Below are 21,086 nucleotides of genomic sequence, written 5' to 3'. Positions count from 1 at the left end.
GTGAGTCAACCAGCAAAGCATAACAGTTAATATTTTCAATAGTATCAAAAGGGGTTTTGCAGAAAAAATGGAAACGAGTAAATATTCCCACCCTGGCTCGTGTCTTAGTGGTTAGAGAGAGCATCGTCCGATACACGAAAAGGTGGCAGGTTGCAGGTTCGATTCCCGTTCAGGGCATGTGTGGGAGGCAACTGATAGATATTTCTCAAATAAATGTTTCTCTCTCTCTCTCTCCCTTCCCCCGTCTCTAAAAGATCAATGGAAAAAATATCCTCAGGTGAGGATTAACAAACAAAAACCAAAAAAAGGGAAGAAGGCATTCCCTTTGTTAATATTCCCTGAACAGAGTATTAGCAATAAATGACAGAGTGATCATCTGAGAGTGACTATAAAAAAGCTGACACATAAAAAGAGGTTCTCGAAGTCTAGAAAATTTCTCTGGTCCAATTTTAAAGCAATTCTAAACTCTGAAAAATATCCCAAGTATGTGTTGAAGAAAATGTACCACATCAACCTAAAATAGTAAAGAATAAATGAAGGGAAGCAGTACAACAGGCCTGAGAGGGACATTCTCTTAAGCCAGTGGTTCTCAACCTTCCTAATGCCGCGACCCTTTAATACAGTTCCTCATGTTGTGGTGACCCACAATTTCATTGTTACAAATTGAACATAATTAAAGCATAGTGATTAATCACAAAAACAATATATAATTATATATGTGTTTTCCAATGGTCTTAGGCGACCCCTGTGAAAGGGTCGTTCGACTGCCAAAGGGGTCGCGACCCACAGGTTGAGAACCGCTGTTTAAGCTAAAGAGTAGCACTGACCAATAAATCTCTCTCACACACAAAACAGTTTTTACTTTATATGTACTTGTTGACAATCTTCAAATGATTTTTTCAAAATCTTATCTCCTGACCCAGTTTAAAAGAATGATTCAAATGTAAAACATTTCAAATTTGCATCCTGGTGATCCTGAATCAACATTCACTGAGCACCATAATCATTTCCACTTCAGCATCTGGAATGCAAACATTTATAACTGTCATATGAACATTATCCGGAGAACTTTAATACAGGCCTAATAAAAGTCATGCTCTTCAACTATGTCCCAATATAACACCAGATTTCAAGTCCTGGCACCTGGTGGAATAAGCTATTAACCCTTTGCGGTTGTTTGTCTACTCTCAGCCACCAAAGCTTTTTTACCATTCCGGTCGTATGTCTGCTCTCAGCCACCACAGCAAGGAACCGTACGAATCTTAACTCTATTCATTCATGTATCAGTTCATAATTTCTCTGAAAGCTTTTAAGTGTCTAAGCGACCTTGTCACGAACCAAAACATTGCCCCGACAAATCGGAGATATCGAAACTCAATATAAACAAACGCGGTCATTCCACACTCGCCATGCAAAACACCGTGGCGAGTCAGTCGCCTTTTGAGAGTGAAGAAATCAACAAGCTTCGGAGATACTTTGCAGAATTTCAAATAAAGCTTTACAAATTACGTTTAACTGTAATTGGGCATTCTCGCTTGTTAAGATATTTCAAAATAATACTCCAAAATGGCAAAAAGAAAGTTACCGAAAGAAGTGTACTGCGAATCTGAAAGTAACGATGAAGAGTTTTATTTTGGCACCTTGAATAATGACTCTGACGTAGAAAGTGATAACGTTTGTAGTGATTCTACTAGCAGTGACGTAGTTCCAAAAAAGAATTAATAAATCTTGTTTATCCTTCATAATCTTGCATGTTATGTATCACTGCTCTTTCAATGGAAATTAATTCCGACCAGTACGACACCCATGTCCAAATTTAATACGACCGCAAAGGGTTAAATGTATTTTGAAAATCGGTGGAATGAATTCCCCAATGACAGAAATATCAGGTAAAATATCACAAAAGTAAATAACAAATTTGAAAAACTATAATTCAAGAAAACTGTCCTAAACTACAGATTTTCAAGCACACACTGAAGACGCCACAACTGGAAACTGACCCAGAAGCAACACCAAAATGAAGAAAGACCATGTTACTTGTAAGAAGATGAAAGTCAGCTCGTGATCAGTTCTGAAGGGCAGTGCATGTGGGAGAAGAAACTGGAGTAACTAAGATGTTAAGGAAAGAAAGTGTGAGCCAAGCATTTGCATGAAGCCAATGGGCAGCCACAAAGTGACTCTTCAATAGTCAAACAACGCAAAGAACATTACTGACATTATTCCTGCCTCAGGAATCTACCAGAAAGCAAGCTTCATAAAACACAAGCACACAGAACCAACACTGAAGAGACAGACTACACACTAAATGAAGACCAATTCAGGGACAAAGGGAGATGACACTGATAAGTAATAATATGTGCTGTGTGTGTCTGTTACTTATTGCTTCTCGGTTCTAAATTTACCAATTTGACCTGCTCTGTGACAATGGAACTGGGGAATTATTTGCAAGGCGCAGTTGCAGGTCCGGACAGAGTTATCTAATCTAATAATAGACAAACATGGTAATTGACCATACCTCCGCTACACTTCCCATTGGCTAATCAGCAGGATATGCAAATTAACCCAACCAAGATGGCGGCCAGCAGCCACGCAGCTGAAGCGAGCAGGAGGCTTGCTTGCTCCAGTGATGGAGGAAGCCAAGCGGCCGGGCTCTGAGCTCCACTCTAAGCAACAAAGTTGCAATTATAGAAGCTAAACAAACCCCAGATACCTGCTTTCAGCAGGCCGTGGCCTCGAAGCTGGAGTGGCAACAAAGTTCCAATTATAGAAGATAAATAAATCCCAGAATAAAAAAAAGAAAAAAAGGAGAGGCTGGGAGCTTGTCGCCGGCTTGGCCAGCCTGAAAACAGCCATCAGCCCCTCATCCAGGCTGGCCAGGCACCCCAGTGGGGACCCCCACCCTGATCCAGGACACCCTTCAGGGCAAACCAGCCGGCCCCCACCTGTGCACCAGGCCTCTATCCTATATAGTAAACAGGTAATATGCAAACTGACCCTAACAGCGGAAAGACTGGGAATGACTGGTCACTATGGCACACACTGACCACCAGGTGGCAGACACTCAATGCAGGAGCTGCCCTCTGGTGGTCAGTGAGCTCCCACATGGAGGAGCTCTGCTCAGCCACAAGCCAGGCTGATGGCTGCCAGTACAGCAGTGGTGGTGGTGGGAGCCTCTCCTGTCTCCTCAGCAGCACTAAGGATGTCCGGCTGCAGCTTAGGCCTGCTCCCCGCTGGCAAGTGGAGATCCCCTGAGGACTGCCGGGCTGCCAGAGGGATGTGTGACTGCCAGCTTAGGCCCAATCCCCCAAGGAGCAGGCCTAAGCCAGCAGGTGGTCATTCCCCAAGGGGTCCCAGACTGCGAGAGGGCACAGGCCGGGCTGAGGGCCTCCCCCCCGCCCCCCCACCACCCCGAGTGCACAAATTTTTGTGCACCGGGCCTCTAGTTCATATATAAGAAAAGCCTAGAACATCATGGTACACCAGAGCCTGGATGCAATAAAAGACCAATAAGACCACCAGAATTGTATCAAAAAGGCTCAGGAGCCAACCACAGGGCAAAGATGGAACTATCTCAGCACGATATAACTGAAATGGATTAAAACACAGTAAACATGTTTAAATCCAAGAGTTTATAATACAAAACCAAGCCAAAGTGGTCACTATTTTGAAAGCTGATAAAGTATCAGATGCTTATTTTTGTCTTTCCTATACCTAGTAACAAAGAAGTAGATTAAACAGAGTTTCTCTACAGAAGTAATCCATAGGGGGGGTTGAAGGGACTGGAATATCAACATTCTGTGACCACTAACACAATAAAAGCTAGAGGTTACTTTAAAAGTTACTCCAGGGGGAAAGACTGACCAGAAAAGGGCAGAGTGCTTCTGAGGGAACTGGCAAGACTCCGTTCTCCTAACATCGGTGATGCAAAGGGTGTCTGCATTAATCATGATTCATTAAGCTTTACATTAATCTTATATGATCTTTGTGTTATAATTAGCATAAATAGATAAAATATCTCCAGAACAGAGAAAATAAGGAAGGTAAAATACATATATGTAATTAATCTGATATATAATTTGATGGGGAGGGAATTCAAAATTTTTTTGTTGTTGTTAATCCTCACCCAAGGATATTTTTCCCATTGATTTTTAGAGAGAGAGTGAAAGGGAGGGAGGGAGAGAGGAGGAGAAACTTCAATGTGAGAGAGAGACACATCGAATAGTTGTCTATTGCACGAGCCCCAACGAGGGCCGGGTATCGAACCTGCAACCCAGGTACATGCCCTTGACCAGGAATCGAATCCAAGACCCTTCAATGTACAGCCAACACTCTAACCACTGAGAGACACACTGGTCAGGGCAGAACTCAATTTTGAAACATGGAGCTAGGTGGTAAAGTGTTAAAACATGGAGGGGAAGGCTATACTAACTTCAGAATAGTGATGATCTCCTGGAGTAAGAGGAAAGGAAATGAAATATGATGGGTCCTACAATATCTAATGTTTTATTGCTTAAGAAAGATCTGAAGCAAAATAGGACAAAATGGCATAGTAATTATGAATGGTGAGCATATAGGTCTGTTATACTATTCTGTTCTTTTTCTTATGCTTGAAATAGCTTACATCTTTTTAGAGAGTAAAACATATGAGATACAGTATACTTACATTTTTAATCATCTTAGTCTGTTCATTAATAGCTTCAAGGGGAACATTGGTGGCTCCAATTTGCTGGGTGATACCACCTGCTTCACCATCCTGTACATGCGTGTGACGGAGCTGGGGCAAGACAGCAGATTCAGGTTTGTATTTCAAAATGCAAAAGGAAGCAAACACAAAAAGGAAGTAGTAACGTATTTATTGTAAAGAGAACTGCATATATGTGCCATGGTTTACATTAACTTTTCATAAGTCATCATTCGTTTTAAAAGTTGTATCAATGCATAACAGCACTTTCTTACCTTATCTAGAATTTTTGTCTTCCCTGTGTCCACATGTCCAAGTACACAAATAACAGGGGCTCGTAGTTTTTCCGTATTTACATTTTTACTATGTTCAAGTCGCCGTTTCTAGGAAGAAAAAAAAAATCTCAGAAATAACATTTCAAACCCTATCATTATTTTCCTTTTAATGATGTTGCCTTGGCAAGAGAATGCCACAACCTCATTCAAGTTCTTTCTTGATTTACACATTGTTTGCGGGTAGTTTTTATCGTGCGCTAACAAGTGGCGCGGGCCATTTTTGCTAATTTTTTGCGCAAATGGCAACGTTCAGTAAAATTACGATAACTTTAGTTTACGTATTTATACGCTACCCGCATTCTACCGCTAGTCTATAAAAAACGTATTAATACGTGTCCCGTGCTCTACTACACTGGTAGAACGTATAAATACGTAAAACGTATAAATAAGTTACCCGCATACAATGTGTTTAAGTACATGTAACTGCATTTTACAAGATAAGCTTTACAATCTAATTTCCATCACAGTACCTCTGAATAAAAATAAACCTGGTTACAGTAGCTTTCAGAGTAGCACTGTTAATACGAGTAAGGGCGATGTGAGGTGTGGGCTCAAATTTCCAGACACTTTTGCACATGACTAACTTAATGGAATAGAATGAACAGAAAAGAAATTGCTGTTTCTGCCCTGGCCGGCGTGGCTCAGTGGACAGAGTGTCAGCCTGTGTGTGGACTGAAGGATCACAGGTTTGATTCAGGTCAAGGGCATATGCCTGGGTTGCAGGCTCGATCCCCAGTAGAGGGCGTGCAGGAGGCAGCTGATCAATGATTCTCTCATCATTGATGTTTCTATCTCTCTCTCTCCCTTCCTCTCTGAAATCAATAATATACTAAAAAAAAAAAAAAAATTGATCTTTCTGTCACATTTACTATACACTACAACCTTTAACTTATGTGGGATTATATAAAAAGAGGTATGCTCTTGCATCCTAAATATTTCTTTAGAGCTTCAGAGTTGTAAAACAATTTATTTCAAAACCTGTCCAATGTACAAACATTATGAAACCTACCAATTAGAAGAAAGTTTACTTAAGCCTTAGCCCAAGACATCCAATGGCATTTCCCACCTTCCTAATGTATGACTGGGCATGAGAAAGTCTGTCCTTGAACCACATTGCATTCTCTGAAGCATTTAATTACCTAAACACTTCACTTCTGAGAACCAAGCAAAAACCCATGCCAGTGGTTCTTTCCAATGATAACCTTTCACGCACAACAAAGCTGCCATTCACATGAGGTAATAAGACTTTCATCTAGACTCTGAAGTATCACTCACAACACTATTTCCATCTAAAAACCATTTCTGTAGGAACTCTTTACTTTCATTTCTACCACTAGACACTGGATCTTTCTGTAGCAAGTGGGGGAAAAGTTTTAAAATGTCAAAGTGACACGCGAGTATTTACTAGCAAAGAGCAGTAAAGGAGCTTCACAGTACATCCTGCTGGAATGCGAACACTGTGACCTCAGGATTCATATGGAGAAAATGCCTCCGCTCCTATACTTGGTGAAGTGTTAACATTTTCTGGAAAGTAATATAGTATCGATTTTAACCTGAAAACTCTACCCCTCAATATCTGTCCTGAAGCAATGACAGGACAAGTACACAGAGATGCAGGTGTCCAGTAAGTGATTGTCCACTGCAGTATTATTTATAAGTGAAAATTAGTAACCACTTAATTTCTTTGAGGGATTTGTAGAGTGTTCCCACCCCCAGGCTGATGATACCTATCTGGCTGCATAGATTCCTGTCGCAGAGACCCCTATCCACAATGGAACTACTTACTCAGAGTGTGAGGTGAATTTGAGACAAGGATAGTATGTAGCAAGGTTTGAGAACCATGAAGTTTGTCATGAACTGAAATGTATCTCTCCCAAATTCATACACTTAAGCCCTACCACCCAAATTTGACTATTTGGAGAGAGGCTGCCTTAAAGGATGTAATTAAGGTTAAATGAGGTCATAAGGGTGGGGCTGTAATCTGATAGGTCTTGTATCCTTGCAAGAGGAGGAGAAATAAAAAATCAATCTCTGAGTACACTCAGGGGAAAGGCCACGAGAACGCAGTGAGAAGGCAGCTGTCTGCAAGCCAGAAAGAGAGCCTTCATCAGAAAACAAACCTGCTGACACTTTAATCTTGAACTTTAAGCCTCAAGAACTGTCAGAAAATAAACCTCTGTTGTTTAAATCAGCAGTTGCCAACCAGTGGTCCGTGAGGTTTGAAAGGTTGGCAACCGCTATTTTAAATCACCCAGTCTGTGGTCTTTTGTTATAGCAGACCAAGCAGATCAATACCAAGTTAACACAGAATCCTTCTATAATATCAAATACTATATGTGGTTTTAAAGGCAGGATTTCTTGAATGATAGAATGAGGAGCTCAGCAAATCCTCTCCCCCCGAAAAAAAAGATAGACGTGGATAAAATAGTTAAAACAACCACTTACGGACTCTAGAAATTGGTCAAAGGCAAATAAATTGAGAAACATTTAATTCAAGAAAATCTACTGACCATCAGTAAGAGCAACGGAAGCCTGTGCAGTTTCAGTCCGGAGCTGCACCCCCACTGTGCCATGGAGTAGAAGTGGTATGAGAGAGGGGACAGGGACTTCAATTCCATGCCTCACAGCAGGGGTGGGGAACCTTTTCTCTGCCAAGGCCCACTTGGATGTTTATAACATCATTCACGGGCCATACAAAATTATTAACTTGAAAGTTAGCCTGCTGTATTTGGTTAAACATTTCATTAACTCACCCCTAATGCCTTGGCAGGGCGAGAGCAAATGATTTCGCAGGCCTTATACAGCCCATGGGCTGGACGCTCCCCATCCCTGCCTTCAATCATTGTCAAAACAGAGAGATCTCAGCGGCAAACAAAGAGATAAAACTAAAATCACAACTAGACTAAGGTCTCTATACTGGGGGAGCAAGAGATGACCTGGAAGATCAGTCACAAAATTAACAGGGAGGTCGGTGGAAGAAGGCAACAAAAGTAGGCAATGATAAGATCTACTTATTGCTGGTGGTCCAGGGTCTGTGCTCCTGGGAAAGGCTGACAGCAGAGACCAGAAAGGTCTTAGAGAGTTACTAGTTCCTGACTCAACACCAAGCCTTGCAAATGCATGAAGTAAAATCCAGAATGAACTAATAAACTGACCAATCATATGGCTGACAACTAAAATAAGCTAACCTACATGCAAGGCTAAGGCAAATTGGTCAAAGGCAAATAAATTGAGGCACACAAATTGCAAGGCTAAGAAAACCAGGCTTAAAAATAAAAACAAAAATTTTAAAATGAACCAAAAACTGAGAAGAAAGCGAAAGACTTTACAGAATTAATCCACATGATTCACTAAAAGCAAATAAACAGAAATACCCAAAATCACCACATTTGTAGGGAGTGAACAGAATTCAGATTTGCTATAATATATTCTCTGAAATGTCCACTTGTTAACAAAAATTTATAAGACATACAAAGAAACAGGAAAATGTGTGTGTGTGTGTGTGTGAGAGAGAGAGAGAGAGATGTTGACCACAGAGGAAAAAAGTGGTCAACAGAATCTGGGCCTGAGAGACCCAAATTTTGGATTTGGCAGAAAAAGACTTGAAAGCAGCTATTATGAATACGTTCAAAAGACTAAAGAGAATCCGTGCAAAGACAATGAATGGATCATCAAAAGAAGGTACTAAGAAATATAAATTATAGAAAAACACATGAAAATTCTGGAATTTAAAACTTCAATAGCAAATTTAAAATCTCACTGGAGTGTCTCAACAGAAAATATAAACGAATGGGGGGCAATCAGAGACCTTGAACAATGGTTAAGAAGAAAAGTGTGTGTGTGTGGGGGGGGGCGGGGGGGACACACACAGACAACCTCAACAGACCTATGGCACACCCTCAAACAAACAAATGTGCATATAAAATGAGTCCCAGACGGAGAAGAGACAGAGAAATAGAGAAAAAAGATTTAAATAATGACCAAAAACTACCAAATTTTGATGAAAAACATTAATCTACACACCTAAAAAGCTCAATAGCCTCCAAGTAGGATAATTACAAAGATATCCACACCAAGACACATCTAATTAAATTGTTAAAAGCCAAGTCAAAAAGAAAATCCTAACAGCAAGAGAAAAACCACTCACTATTTATTGGTCAAGTTCAAATAAGATTAATAGCTTAATCTTCGTCAGAAGGAACACAGGCCAGTAGGCAATGAGATGACATATCAAAGAGCTAAAAAGAAAAACAAAACAAGTTGTCAAGCAAAAATTCAGCATGCAGTAATATTATCCTTTAAAAAAATGAAGGTGAAATAAATAAATCCCAAATTTAAAAAGAGTGAGAAAACTCACCGCTGGGAGATCAGCGTGTGAGAAATAGAAATACCACAGAAGTTCATTAGGCTGAAATGAAGCCATACCAGATGGTAACTCAAAGCCAAAGCCATATAAGAAAAAAGGAGCAATGGCAACTGTCATTACACTAGTATAGTAAATGTAAAAAACAGTAAAAATGTATCTATTTCTGCCTTCTTCCTTAACTGATTTAAAAGATAACTTCACAAAGTAATAATTATAAAGTTGTATGGTTGAGCTTATAATATACAGAGTGGGGCAAAAGTAGGTTTACAGTTGCATGTAAAACAGTTTATTCTTATATTATTAGTCATTATTTATTTATTATTTTCCATATGAACAATTCTAAACCTACATTTGTCCCACCCTGTATAAAGATGTAATAAATATTATAAAGAGCACAAAGGCAAAGTGAAGGAGGGGCTAGAGCTACACTGTAGAAAAAAATGACAGGCAGAAACAATCCATATGAAGAAATGAGGAATACCAGATATGTTAATATTTAGGTTAATATTAAGATGCTTTAAATGTATTTTTCTCCTTTCTTCTCTTAATTCCTTTAAAAGATAAATGGTCAAATAAGATATTAACACCCCTGTTTTACTGGGTTTAGAACATTTAAAAACATACTAGAGACCTAGTGCACAAATTCGTGCACGGGTGGGTCCCTTGGCCTGGCTGGTGATTGAGGCCTACCAGGGGGCCGGCAGGCTGGGGGGAGGGACCCCTGGCCGGCCAGGGGGAGGGGCCACGAGAGGTTGGATGTGGGAGCCGCACTGACCACCACGGGGCAGCTCCTGCATCTGGCCCCTGATGGTCAGTGCGTGTCATAGTGACTGGTTGATAGTCTTTCTGGTCGTTCAGTAGTAATGGTTGCTTAGGCTTTTATATATATATACAGATATAACAATAACATGCAAAGAAAAGTGGAAAGAATGGATCTATATTAGAACAAAATCTATATATTTTACTAGAATTAAACTACTAATAATCTGAAGTAGATAAGACACATATTATAATGCATAAAGCAACCATTAAGAAAATAACTTCATGGCCTAACTGGTTTGGCTCAGTGGATAGAGCATCGGCCTGCCGACTGGAAGGTCCCAGGTTCGATTCCGGTCAAGGGCATGTACCTTGGTTGCGGGCACATCCCCAATAGGAGATGTGCAGGAGGCAGCTGATCAATGTTTCTTTCCCATCGATGTTTCTGACTCTCTATCCCTCTCCCTTCCTCTCTGTAAACAATCAATAAAATATATTAGAAAAAGAAAATAACTTAACCCTTGGCCAGTGTGGCTCAGTGGATTGGGCATGGACCCCTATACCAGGTAGCTGCCGGTTCTATTACCAGTCAAGGGCACATGCCGTGGTTGCGAGATCAATCCCCACTAGGGCAATGTTGCGCCCTCACATCAATGTTTCTCTCTCCCTCTGTCTTCCTCTCTCTCTAAAAATCAATATACTATTCTTTAAAAAAAAGAAAAAGAAAATAACTTTTAAAAAAGATACCAAAACCATTCAGTGTATTAAAAAAAAAAAAATAGTAAAAATGGAGAAAATCCAACTATATTCATAACTTTAAATATGAATCAATTAAATACTTTTAAAGGCAGATTGTGTGAATAAATAAAACAGCAAGATTCACCTACACACTGTCATCAAGAGACACTATAAATTCAAAGCCACAAATAGGTAGAAAGTGGAGACTGAAAAAGACCATGCAAATGATAACTATAAAACAGCTGGATCAGCTATATGAGTACCAGACCAAAAACAAAACAAAACAAAAACGTTATTAAGATATGCAATTCAACAATAAATTTAGGATCTTCAATAACCCACTTTCAAAATAGGAAAGAAAAGCTACACATAAAAAAAAAAAAACACTGCACATAAAATGAGCAAGTATACAGAAAATTTGAACACCATCACCTACCAAATTGACCTAACTAAACACCAGACCCGCTAACAGCAGAATCCACGTTCTTCCTTAATGCGTAAGAAACATTTTCCAGAAGAGACCATATGCTAAGGGATAAGTCATCCTTAATTCTTCTTCTTTTTTTTTTTTAATCCTTAATTATTTTTACATAACAGACACTATACAAAGTGTGTTCTCCAACCACAATAATCAAAATTTAGCATTAACACCAGGAGGAAAATAACGAAATCTACAAACAATTATAAATTACGACTATGTATTTCTAAATAAAACCTGGGTCAAGAAGGAAATAGTAAAGGGAGTTAGAAAATATTTCGAACAGAATAAAACAAAAGTGCAACATACCAAAATTTATGGGATGCAGCTAAAGCAGTACGTAGAGGGAAATTTGTATTTTTAAATGTCTGTATCAGTGACGGCGAACCTATGACACGCGTGTCAGAGGTGACATGCGAACTCATTTTTTTGGTTGATTTTTCTTTGTTAAATGGCATTTAAATATATAAATAAATATCAAAAATATAAGTCTTTGTTTTACTAGGGTTGCAAATATCAAAAAATTTTTATATATGACACGGCACCAGAGTTAAGTTAGGGTTTTTCAAAATGCTGACACACCGAGCTCAAAAGGTTCACCATCACTGCTCTATATAGTATTAGGAAAGAAGAAAAGTCTTAAACTAATAATTTCAGGAAAAACCAAGATGGTGGTATAGGTAAACACTGGAAATTGCTGCCTTGCACAGCCACTTCAAAAATACAACTAAAAGACAAAACGGACATTATCCAGAACCACAGGAAGGCTGGCTGAGTGGAAATTCTCCAACTAGAAGAAAGAGAAAAGCACACTGAGACTCAGGAGGTGCGGAAGTAAAGTACAGAGGTACGGAGGCGCATGCGGAAAGGGCTGGCAACGGAGGATGCCGGTGTCTTTTGCAATCAGGAGGGAGGCACAAGCTCCCGACGGCCCTGACTCCAGTTCCGGGTGAGTCTCTGGGGACCCAGACTCATACAGGGAGAAACTGGATTGTCTGGCATCGGTGGGAACTCAAGGGTGGCTTTCTCTCAGAGGTGTTTGCAGCAATTACCAGGACACTGAGACACGGGGCCTCTTAGGGTAGCACTGAGGATCAACCATAGCTGTTTGCTCCGCCCTCTTGATTCCCTGAGACCCTGCCCCACCCAAGCTGTGCGCAGAGGCTTTTGCATATGAATGGGCTGGCCCTTTGAGATCTAAAATTACCTAACAAACTGCAGCTGGGTCAGAAAGACCCAGAACATCCAAAAGAAGGCCCAAGGCCCCACAGCAGCTTGCACTGCTTCATAGCTGGGACTCATCTGGGCACCTCCAAACCCCAAACAAGGAAGAGGAACCTGCAGATCTCTCCATAGCTCCTGCTGGGTAGCCTCAGGCAGAGGCTAAATTAGCACCTCCTTAGATCCAAGTGCCAGTGTACCCAGTGGTCAGATTAGGACCATCCAGATTACAACTCCTCAGATCCATAAGGGACACACTCAGGGGGCAGACTCAGTGAGCACCAAAGCCCCACTGAAGCAAGTCTTGCCCCAGAAGGGTGTCTCCAGCACAGAAGTTCTCTCACTGCAGACACAGCTGATTCTCACAGCCAATTGGCCTGGAGGTCAATTCCTCCCAGTGTTACCTAAACAATCAATCCTTAAATACAACAAGACTATGCACACAGCCCACAAGGGGGTGCACCCAGAGTGTCAACCCCAGGTAATTGGGGAGGCTGAGCCACTGGGCCCTAGAGGACACCTAGCACAGAAAGCCACTCTACCAACACAGGGAAGCATAAAAAATGTGGAGACAAAGAAACAGATCACAAATGACAGAAATGGAGGAAAGCAAACTACTGGATATAGAGTTCAAAACCACACTTATAATGTTTTTCAAGAATTTTCTAGAAACCGCCGATAAATTTAGTGAGACCCTCGAGGATATGAAAAAGGACCAACTAGAAATTAAGCATACACTGACTGAAATAAAGAACATTATACAGAGATCCAACAGCAGACAAGAGAATCCCAAGAATCAAGTCAAAGATTTGAAATACGAAGAAGTAAAAAGCACCCATCCGATAAAGCAAAAAGAAAAGAATCCAAAAATATGAAGATAGTGTAAGGAGCTTCTGGGACAACTTCAAGTGAACCAACATCCAAATTATAGGGGTGCCAGAAGAAGAGAGCAAGATACTGAAAACCTATTTGAAGAAATAATGACAGAAAACTTCCCTTATCTGGTGAAAGAAATAGACTTACAAGTCCAGGAAGCGCAGAGAACCCCAAACAAAAGGAATCCAAAGAGGACCACACCAAGACACATCATAATTAAAATGCCAAGGGCAAAAGACAAAGAGAAAATCTTAAAAGCAGCAAGAGAAAAAAAGTCAGTTACCTACAAGGGAGTACCCATAAGACTGTCAGCTGATTTCTCAACAGAAACTATGCAGGCCAGAGGGAGTGGCAAGAAATATTCAAAGTGATGAATAGCTAGAACCTACAACCAAGATTACTTTATCCAGCAAAGCTATCATTAAGAATTGAAGGTCAGATAAAGAGCTTCACAGATAAGAAAAAGCTAAAGGAGTTCATCACCACCAAACCAGTATTATATGAAATGCTGAAAGGTATTCTTTAAGAAGAGGAAGAAGAAAAAGTTAAAGATAAAAATTAGGAACAAATACATATAAACAAGTGAATCTAAAAATCAAGTGAATAAAAAATCTGATGAACAGAGTGAACTGGTGATTATAATAGAATCAGGGGCATCGAAAGGGAGTGGACTGACAATTCTCGGGGGGGTGGGGAGAAGGGGTGTGGGAAGAGACTGGACAAAAATTGTACATCTATGGATGAGGGCAGTGGGGGGGTAAGGGAAGAGTGTGGGGTGGGAACTGGGTGGAGGGGAGCTATGGGGGTAAAAGAGGAACAACTGTAATAATCTGAACAATAATGATTTATTTAAAAAAATAATAATTTCAGTTGTCATCCTAAGAAATTAGCAAATGGGGAAACTGAGCCCAAACAAAAGGAAGAGAATAAATAAAAAAGTCAATTGAAGAAAAAACAAAAATAGAGAAGAATTAATGAAACCAAAAACTGGGTCTTAAAAGATCAAAAAGATGGAAAATCTTTAGCTAGACTATGGAGACAAAAATAGCCAAAATGAGAATCAACAGAGAGACACCACTATTGACTTTACAGAAACTTAAAGGATTGAGGATACTATGAACTACTTTATGTTCACACTTAAGTAAAACACAATAATTATCTGAAAGACAAAAATTACTGAGTATAACAAGTTGAAAAAACGAAATGCTAAATAAACTGAATTAGTAATTATAAAATCTTCCCATAAAAAGAGCTTTTTTAGTAAATTCAACCAAATATTTAAAACTGTAAATAATATGATCCCTCACAAACTCTTACAGAAAACAAAGGAACCCTAAGAGGCTAATATTAAACTGACACCAAAGCCAGACAAACAACTATATGACAAGAAAACTATTGACAAATATCACTCATGGGTATCACAAAATCCTCAACAAAATATTACAAGCCAAATCCAGTAACACATAAAGAGGATTATATACCAAAATCAAGTGGAATTTGTTCCAGCAATACAAGGTTGGTTTTACATTTGAATGCCAATTGATGTACTACATCATACATTAATACTGGAAAGGAAAAACACCATCTCAATAGACAAACAAAAGGCATCCATCACCCATTCATGACAGAAAACTCCAACAAACTAGGAAAAGAAAAAAATTTCCTCAAACTGATCAAAGATATCGACCTAACATCACAGTTCACATCATAGTTATGTTTAAGATCTGAATGCTTTTCTCCCAAAGACTGGGAACAAGGCAAGTATTCTATTCAATAATACACTGTTCTAGCCAATGAAATCAGGCAAGAAAAATAAGCAACAATGAGATTGAAAGTGAAGAATTAAAATCGTCCTTTGATAGGCAACATGACACCAATTAAAAAGAAAATTTAAGAATCCTTGAAAAATTATTAGAATAAAAAAATTTAAGTACAGTTGCAGGATACAAGATCAATCAACAAAAATCAATTGTTTAATTACATTAGCAATGAAAAGTTTAAAAAATATGACCCTACTCACAATAGCAGCAAAAACAATGAAATAGTAACAAATTTAACAAAATGACAAATTTTATACTCTGAAAACTAAATAAAACTGCTAAATTTCAAAAGCCGCTTTCATACTGGTTTCTGTTTTTCTCTCTCCTCTCTCTCCCTCTCCCTCTCTCTCTCTTCTTTCCTCCCTCCCTCTCCTTTCCTTTCTAAAACTTAATAAAGAAAAAGATTATTTAACAACCAATGGGTAAAAAAGTGAAAAGAGAAAAAAAACTCTTGCAATCCTAATATATAAAAACCCAGGGTCCATAAGGACTGAAGGCCCTACCAACCGGAAGTGAGTCCTGCAGTCAATGCTGGGTTGCCGTGGCGACCCAGCACTGACTGCCGCTGCCCACGTGGCGACCCAGCACTGACTGCCAAAGGGGCTGCGGATCAGGCCTGGAGAGGGGCCTGAAAAGACAGGCAGGTTCTCATGCGCAGTCTCCATGGCAGCTGTTGATCAGCCGTTGCCTCTCTCTTTCTCTCTGGGCCTCCTAGGGCGCTGCTGATCAGCCCCACCTCTCTGATGAGGCCCGGAAACACTGACTGGCATAGAAACTGACCAATCAGAACCAAATAAGGGGGAAGTGCGAGGAGCCAATGGCTGCGTAGGAGGTGGAGCTTTTGACACTGCCTGGCATAGAAACCGACCAATCAGAACCTAATCTGGGTGAACTGCGAAGGCAGAACCTAAGGTGGGGGCTGAGGAAGGGTTTTAAGGGCAACAGCTGTTTGGTGTAAGGTATGAGAAAGCGGTTCAATTTTTTAATGCCTGGTTTGGCAGTATAGTGCATATGGCTGGCTATCAGTCTAGACATAGGGATTATGTATTTTTGTCTGCCAAGAGCACCTCCTTCTGCTGAAAAAGGCTTTTTCCCCCCATTTAAGCAATCCTATCCTATATAATATATCTATACTAATAAAAGGGTGATCTGCTAATTAGAATGGGTCGACTGGCCATCTTCCAGACTTCCGATTTCCTTCCGGACAAAGCCATGGTGGTGGGGGCTGAGGCAGAGAGGGCAGCTGGGGGCGAGATCAGGCCGGCAGGGGAGGGCAGTTAGGGGCGATTAGGCAGGCAGAGAGGTTAGGGGCGATCAGGCAGGCTGGCAGAGGGGTTAGGGCCAATCAGGCAGAGGCAGTTAAGGGCAATCAGGCAGGCAAGCAGGTGAGCAGTTAGGAGCCAGCTGTCCCAGATTGGAGAGGCTGAGGGAAACCACCCCATGCACGAATTTTGTGCACGGGGCCACTAGTTCAATAATAAAAAGTCATATTACAAAATTTAAAAATTTGAATTGATGTTTCACCATGAGGGCATAGTTATGGCAATAGCACATGAAGAAATGCTCAAGATCATGGAAGTGTAATTTAAAACCACAATAAGACAAACTATTTCACATCCACTAGAACGGCTAAAATTGAAAAGACAAACAATAAAAACTACTAGCGAGAATGTAGAGCAACTAGAACCCTCAAATGGGATAATCTATAATTGTGCAACCATTATGGAAAATATTTTGGCAGTTAAATGCAAATCTACCATAGGATTTAGCAATTTCACTTGTAGCAATAAATCCAAAAGAAATAAAAACACATTTTCAGGTAAAGAACTCATAACAAAATACTTATAACAATACTATACCGTTCTCAATAGCCAGTGGAAACAACTCAAACGTCCATTAACTGGTGAATGGACAATAATATAATATGACATATTTATACAAAACACTACTTGGTAATTAAAGAGAACAAAATACTGATATAACTACCACATAAAGGAACAGAGTAAGAGAAACAGCCAGGCACAAAAGACCACATATTATAGAAGTGAATTTTTATGAAATTTCCAGAAAAGTTATCTATAGAGACAAAGCAGATTAGTAGCTGTCTGTGGCTAAGAATGGGAAATGACTAAATTGGCACAAGGAATCTTTTGATGGTAATGAAAATACTCCAAAGTTAAGGTGTGTTGGTAGCACAACTGTAAATTTACAAAATATCATTTAATTGTACACTTAAAACAGGTTACTGTGATGGTATGTAAAGCATATCTCAACAAAGCTGCTTAAAAATGTGTTAAGCTAAGAGGTCCACAGCATATTGTTATGTGAAAAAAAAAAAATCTTTCCAAAACATATTATATAACTTACTTTCAATTAAACATTTAAAAAAATCTGAAGTGCATAAACAAGAATATGAACAAGTCTGGGGAGTGAGATAATGGGGAAACTTGTACTTTCTGCTTTATAGCCATTTTGTTTGCTTGTTTTTAGATTTTCAAACACAGAACAAACTCCAAAGCAAGGGAGATGGTTTGAGTAGGTGCCGTAGAAAGAAGCAGTCACAACCAGCCGTCAGGAGGGGAATGCTACTGGCATCTGGTGGGTAGAGGACAGGGATGCTACACAACATCCCAAAATATAGAGGACAATCCCCACAACAAAGAATTACACGTCCGGCTGGCCAGCATAGCTCAATGGTTGAGGGTCGACCTATGAACCAGGAGGTCAGAGTTTGATTTCCAGTCAGGGCATATGTCCAGGTTGAGGGCTGCATCCCCAGTAGGAGGCGTGTAGGAGGCTGCTGATCAAATGATTCTCTCTCAACACTGATGTTTCTATCTTTCTCTCCCTCTCTGAAATCAATAAAAATATATTTTAAAAAAACAAAAACTATGAGAGGAGAAGTGAGCTGGTTGTTCTATATTTAAAAAAAATAAAAAAATAAATTATATATATAAGATAATATATATATATAATATATATATATAAATAAAAAATATATATATGAAATATATATATAAAAATTACCTGGCCCCAAAATGTCAATAGCACCAGGGTTAAGAAAGCCCAATTTACAATAACAGTCCTTCTTAGTCCTTTGAAAATCAGAAAATGTATACCTATCAAGACTTCACAGAAGAAAACAGTAAACACTGATATAAAGGTATTAAAAAATTTTTAATTAAAATTATTCATGAAAAGATAACGCTAAGATGGTTTTTAGCCTTAGCCTCTTCAAGCAAATTAAAAGTTATAGTGTGCTGCTTATGCCAAACTGACATAATTTAAGAAAACTATCTCTTGAAATCTGCTGCATTAAGTAGGAAAAATAGAGTAAGTCTCCTACGTATGTGCACTTAATAAAGAGAAGCCTCACTAACCCACCAGATTCAAACTTATGTGATCAGATGCCTCACACTGACTAACTTAAATATGCAATCCACACTTAACTGATGTTTCTAAGTAAAGGCCATATGCTCAGAATACCTTTGCATACCTAGAAACCATCATTCGAAGAGCACATTAAAATTCTGAGAACACAAGAAAAGCATGATGAAGCAGTCACTGTTCTGACTTGGGTAAGGGACTGGGGTCCTTGGTTGGAACACTGTCAGATCTATTGTCTTGATTTACAAGAAACTGGACAAAATACTATTCTGTGACTATATTTTTTAAAGTGCTGTTAAATAAAAGCCTCTGTTGTAGAATACAGTTCTAAGGACCACAGAGGAGGACTGTGGAGGAAAGGAGCAAAGAAAAAGGGAACAATAAATACCTCAATCCTCCGTTTTGCTTTGTCATAAGCTCTTTCTTCTTTAGTTCGATCATCATCAGAGTCATATTCAGATTCTGAGCTCAATTCTTTACTTGGCTTTTTAACTAATGTTTTAACCGAATCTTTCTCATCTGACACCTTTTCTTCCTCTTCTTCACCGTCACTGCCTTCACTTTCTTCTTCTTCCTCTTCACTCTCTTCTTCTTCTTCTTCTTCCTCTTCCTCCTCTTCCTCCTCTTCCTCGGGGTTTTCTTTTACTTCTATATGCACTGTGTTTCCTTCTTTCAGAAAAACAAGAGATTTTATAATAAACAAAAATTAAAAATGAGATTCCCATCAACATAAGAGACCTTAAAGACAAATAAGGCAGCAATATTATATCTTTAATTCCAAATAAGTCTTTGCCCATATGCTACAATGAAGACTGCCATTTTACAGTAAACATGTAAAGCATTAATTCATACATAATCAAATAAAAAAAAGAAAGACATTACTAAGCCAGGATACAAGAGGACAGAAACCTGGGATGTTGAATACAATACTTGGTATTGCCTTACCCTGGGGTTTATGTGCGGAATTCTGGAGGAGGCAGCTCAAAGGTTGAGCAGTGCTTTCTAGCCCCTCAGTGAATAGGAGCATTGGGAATGCAGGCCTACCAAGGATTCAGGGAGGGCAAGGTAGATGAACACTAGATAACACCCTTACTGTGAGGTAAAACCTGAAAAACTGTACCCTAGCAGTAAGGATGAATAGGAAGTAAACAGAACCTCCCCCTCATTCTTAGCAGAACACTTCTAGGTTCTCTGAATTCTACATTTGGAATAATTAACTAGTGTTTATTATTCCTAGTTCACTCCTGGTGAATGTACAAAGAAATTCTTTTTGGAGGGTGGAAAAAAAAATCCTTGACCACAAATTATTTCTATACTTTTACAAATATAATATCTACATATATTATAAAAACACATAAAAGTAACAAACCACACGAGAAAACAATTCACATGAGGAAAGCCAGCATACCCAGAGGGCTTCCACTGAAGTCATGAAGCCAAAATTAAAAAATGACTATGCTTCTAACATCCAGGGAGCAAAAGATAAGACTAAATTTTTTAAAAAATGAAATTTTTACCAGAAGACAGACCAGAAGAAGCAATCTAACCCTGGTGGAGTGCCTCAGTTGCTTACAGCAGCGCCCTGACATGACAAAGTTGTGGGTTCAATCCCCAGTCAAGAACACACACAAAGAATCAACTAATGAATGCATCAATAAGTGGAACAACAAACCAGTATTTCTCTTTCTCTCTTCCTCCCTATCTAAAATCAATAAAAATTTAAAAAATTTTTTTAAAATGAGCAAACAACTAGAATAAACCATGGAGACTTAATAAGATGGAAAATACAGTAAAGTGAATAAAATAAAATGCAAGAATACAGTAACAAGGTCTATCTAGTCATAACTAGATTACCTGAGGGGAAATAATGGCTCATTACATTGCAAAACTGATAAAAAAACATAAAACCATACATTTATAAAGCTCTACAGGCAGAATAAATGAGAAAAAATCAACCCAAGTTATATCATAATTAAACTGCTAAAAACCAAAGACACATGAAAAATTTATTTGTTGAATCCTCAACAGAAATAATGAAAGACAAGACAAGGGAGTAATATTTTCAAAGGGTTAAATAAATAAAAGTTTAGCAAAGGCCCTAACCGGTTTGGCTCAGTGGATAGAGCATTGGCCTGCGGCTCAAGGGTCCCAGGTTCGATTCCGGTCAAGGGCATGTACCTTGGCTGCGGGCACATCCCCAGTAGGGGGCGTGCAGGAGGCAGCTGATTGATGTTCTTGCTCATGGATGTTTCTAATTCTCTATCCCTCTCCCTTCCTCTCTGTAAAAAATCAATAAAATATATTTTTAAAAAAAGTTTAGCAAAGAACTCCTCACTCAGTAAATATATCCTTTAAGAATGAAGTTAAGAAAAATATTTTTAGAAAAGCAAAAATGGAATGTCTCACTAATAGATTCCTACTAAAG

The 21,086-nt window shown here is 39.1% G+C and overlaps 1 protein-coding gene across 3 annotated transcripts in view; it reads right to left on the bottom strand.

Moving 5' to 3' along the window:
* EIF5B (eukaryotic translation initiation factor 5B) overlaps positions 1–21,086 on the bottom strand; it is a 60,169-nt gene that overhangs the window by 13,248 nt on the left and 25,835 nt on the right. For 2 of the 3 annotated variants that reach the window (XR_004966643.1, XM_036302303.1), the window contains exons 10-12: positions 19,050–19,330; positions 4,957–5,064; positions 4,664–4,774 (exon numbers count right to left, since the gene is read on the bottom strand). Coding sequence is in view for 2 of the 3 variants with exons in the window: in XM_036302303.1 (XP_036158196.1) it covers positions 4,664–4,774; positions 4,957–5,064; positions 19,050–19,330 (500 nt within the window). In the remaining variant the exon portion in view is untranslated. The remainder of the gene's footprint in view (positions 1–4,663; positions 4,775–4,956; positions 5,065–19,049; positions 19,331–21,086) is intronic. The other variant, XM_036302304.1, reaches the window with a different exon arrangement.

The sequence above is a fragment of the Myotis myotis genome, unplaced genomic scaffold, assembly GCF_014108235.1.
Source record: "Myotis myotis isolate mMyoMyo1 unplaced genomic scaffold, mMyoMyo1.p scaffold_m19_p_30, whole genome shotgun sequence".
In the NCBI taxonomy this organism is placed as follows: Eukaryota; Metazoa; Chordata; class Mammalia; order Chiroptera; family Vespertilionidae; genus Myotis; species Myotis myotis.
The sequence above is the reverse complement of the archived record's forward strand: the minus strand, read 5'-3'. Positions and strand labels throughout refer to the sequence as shown.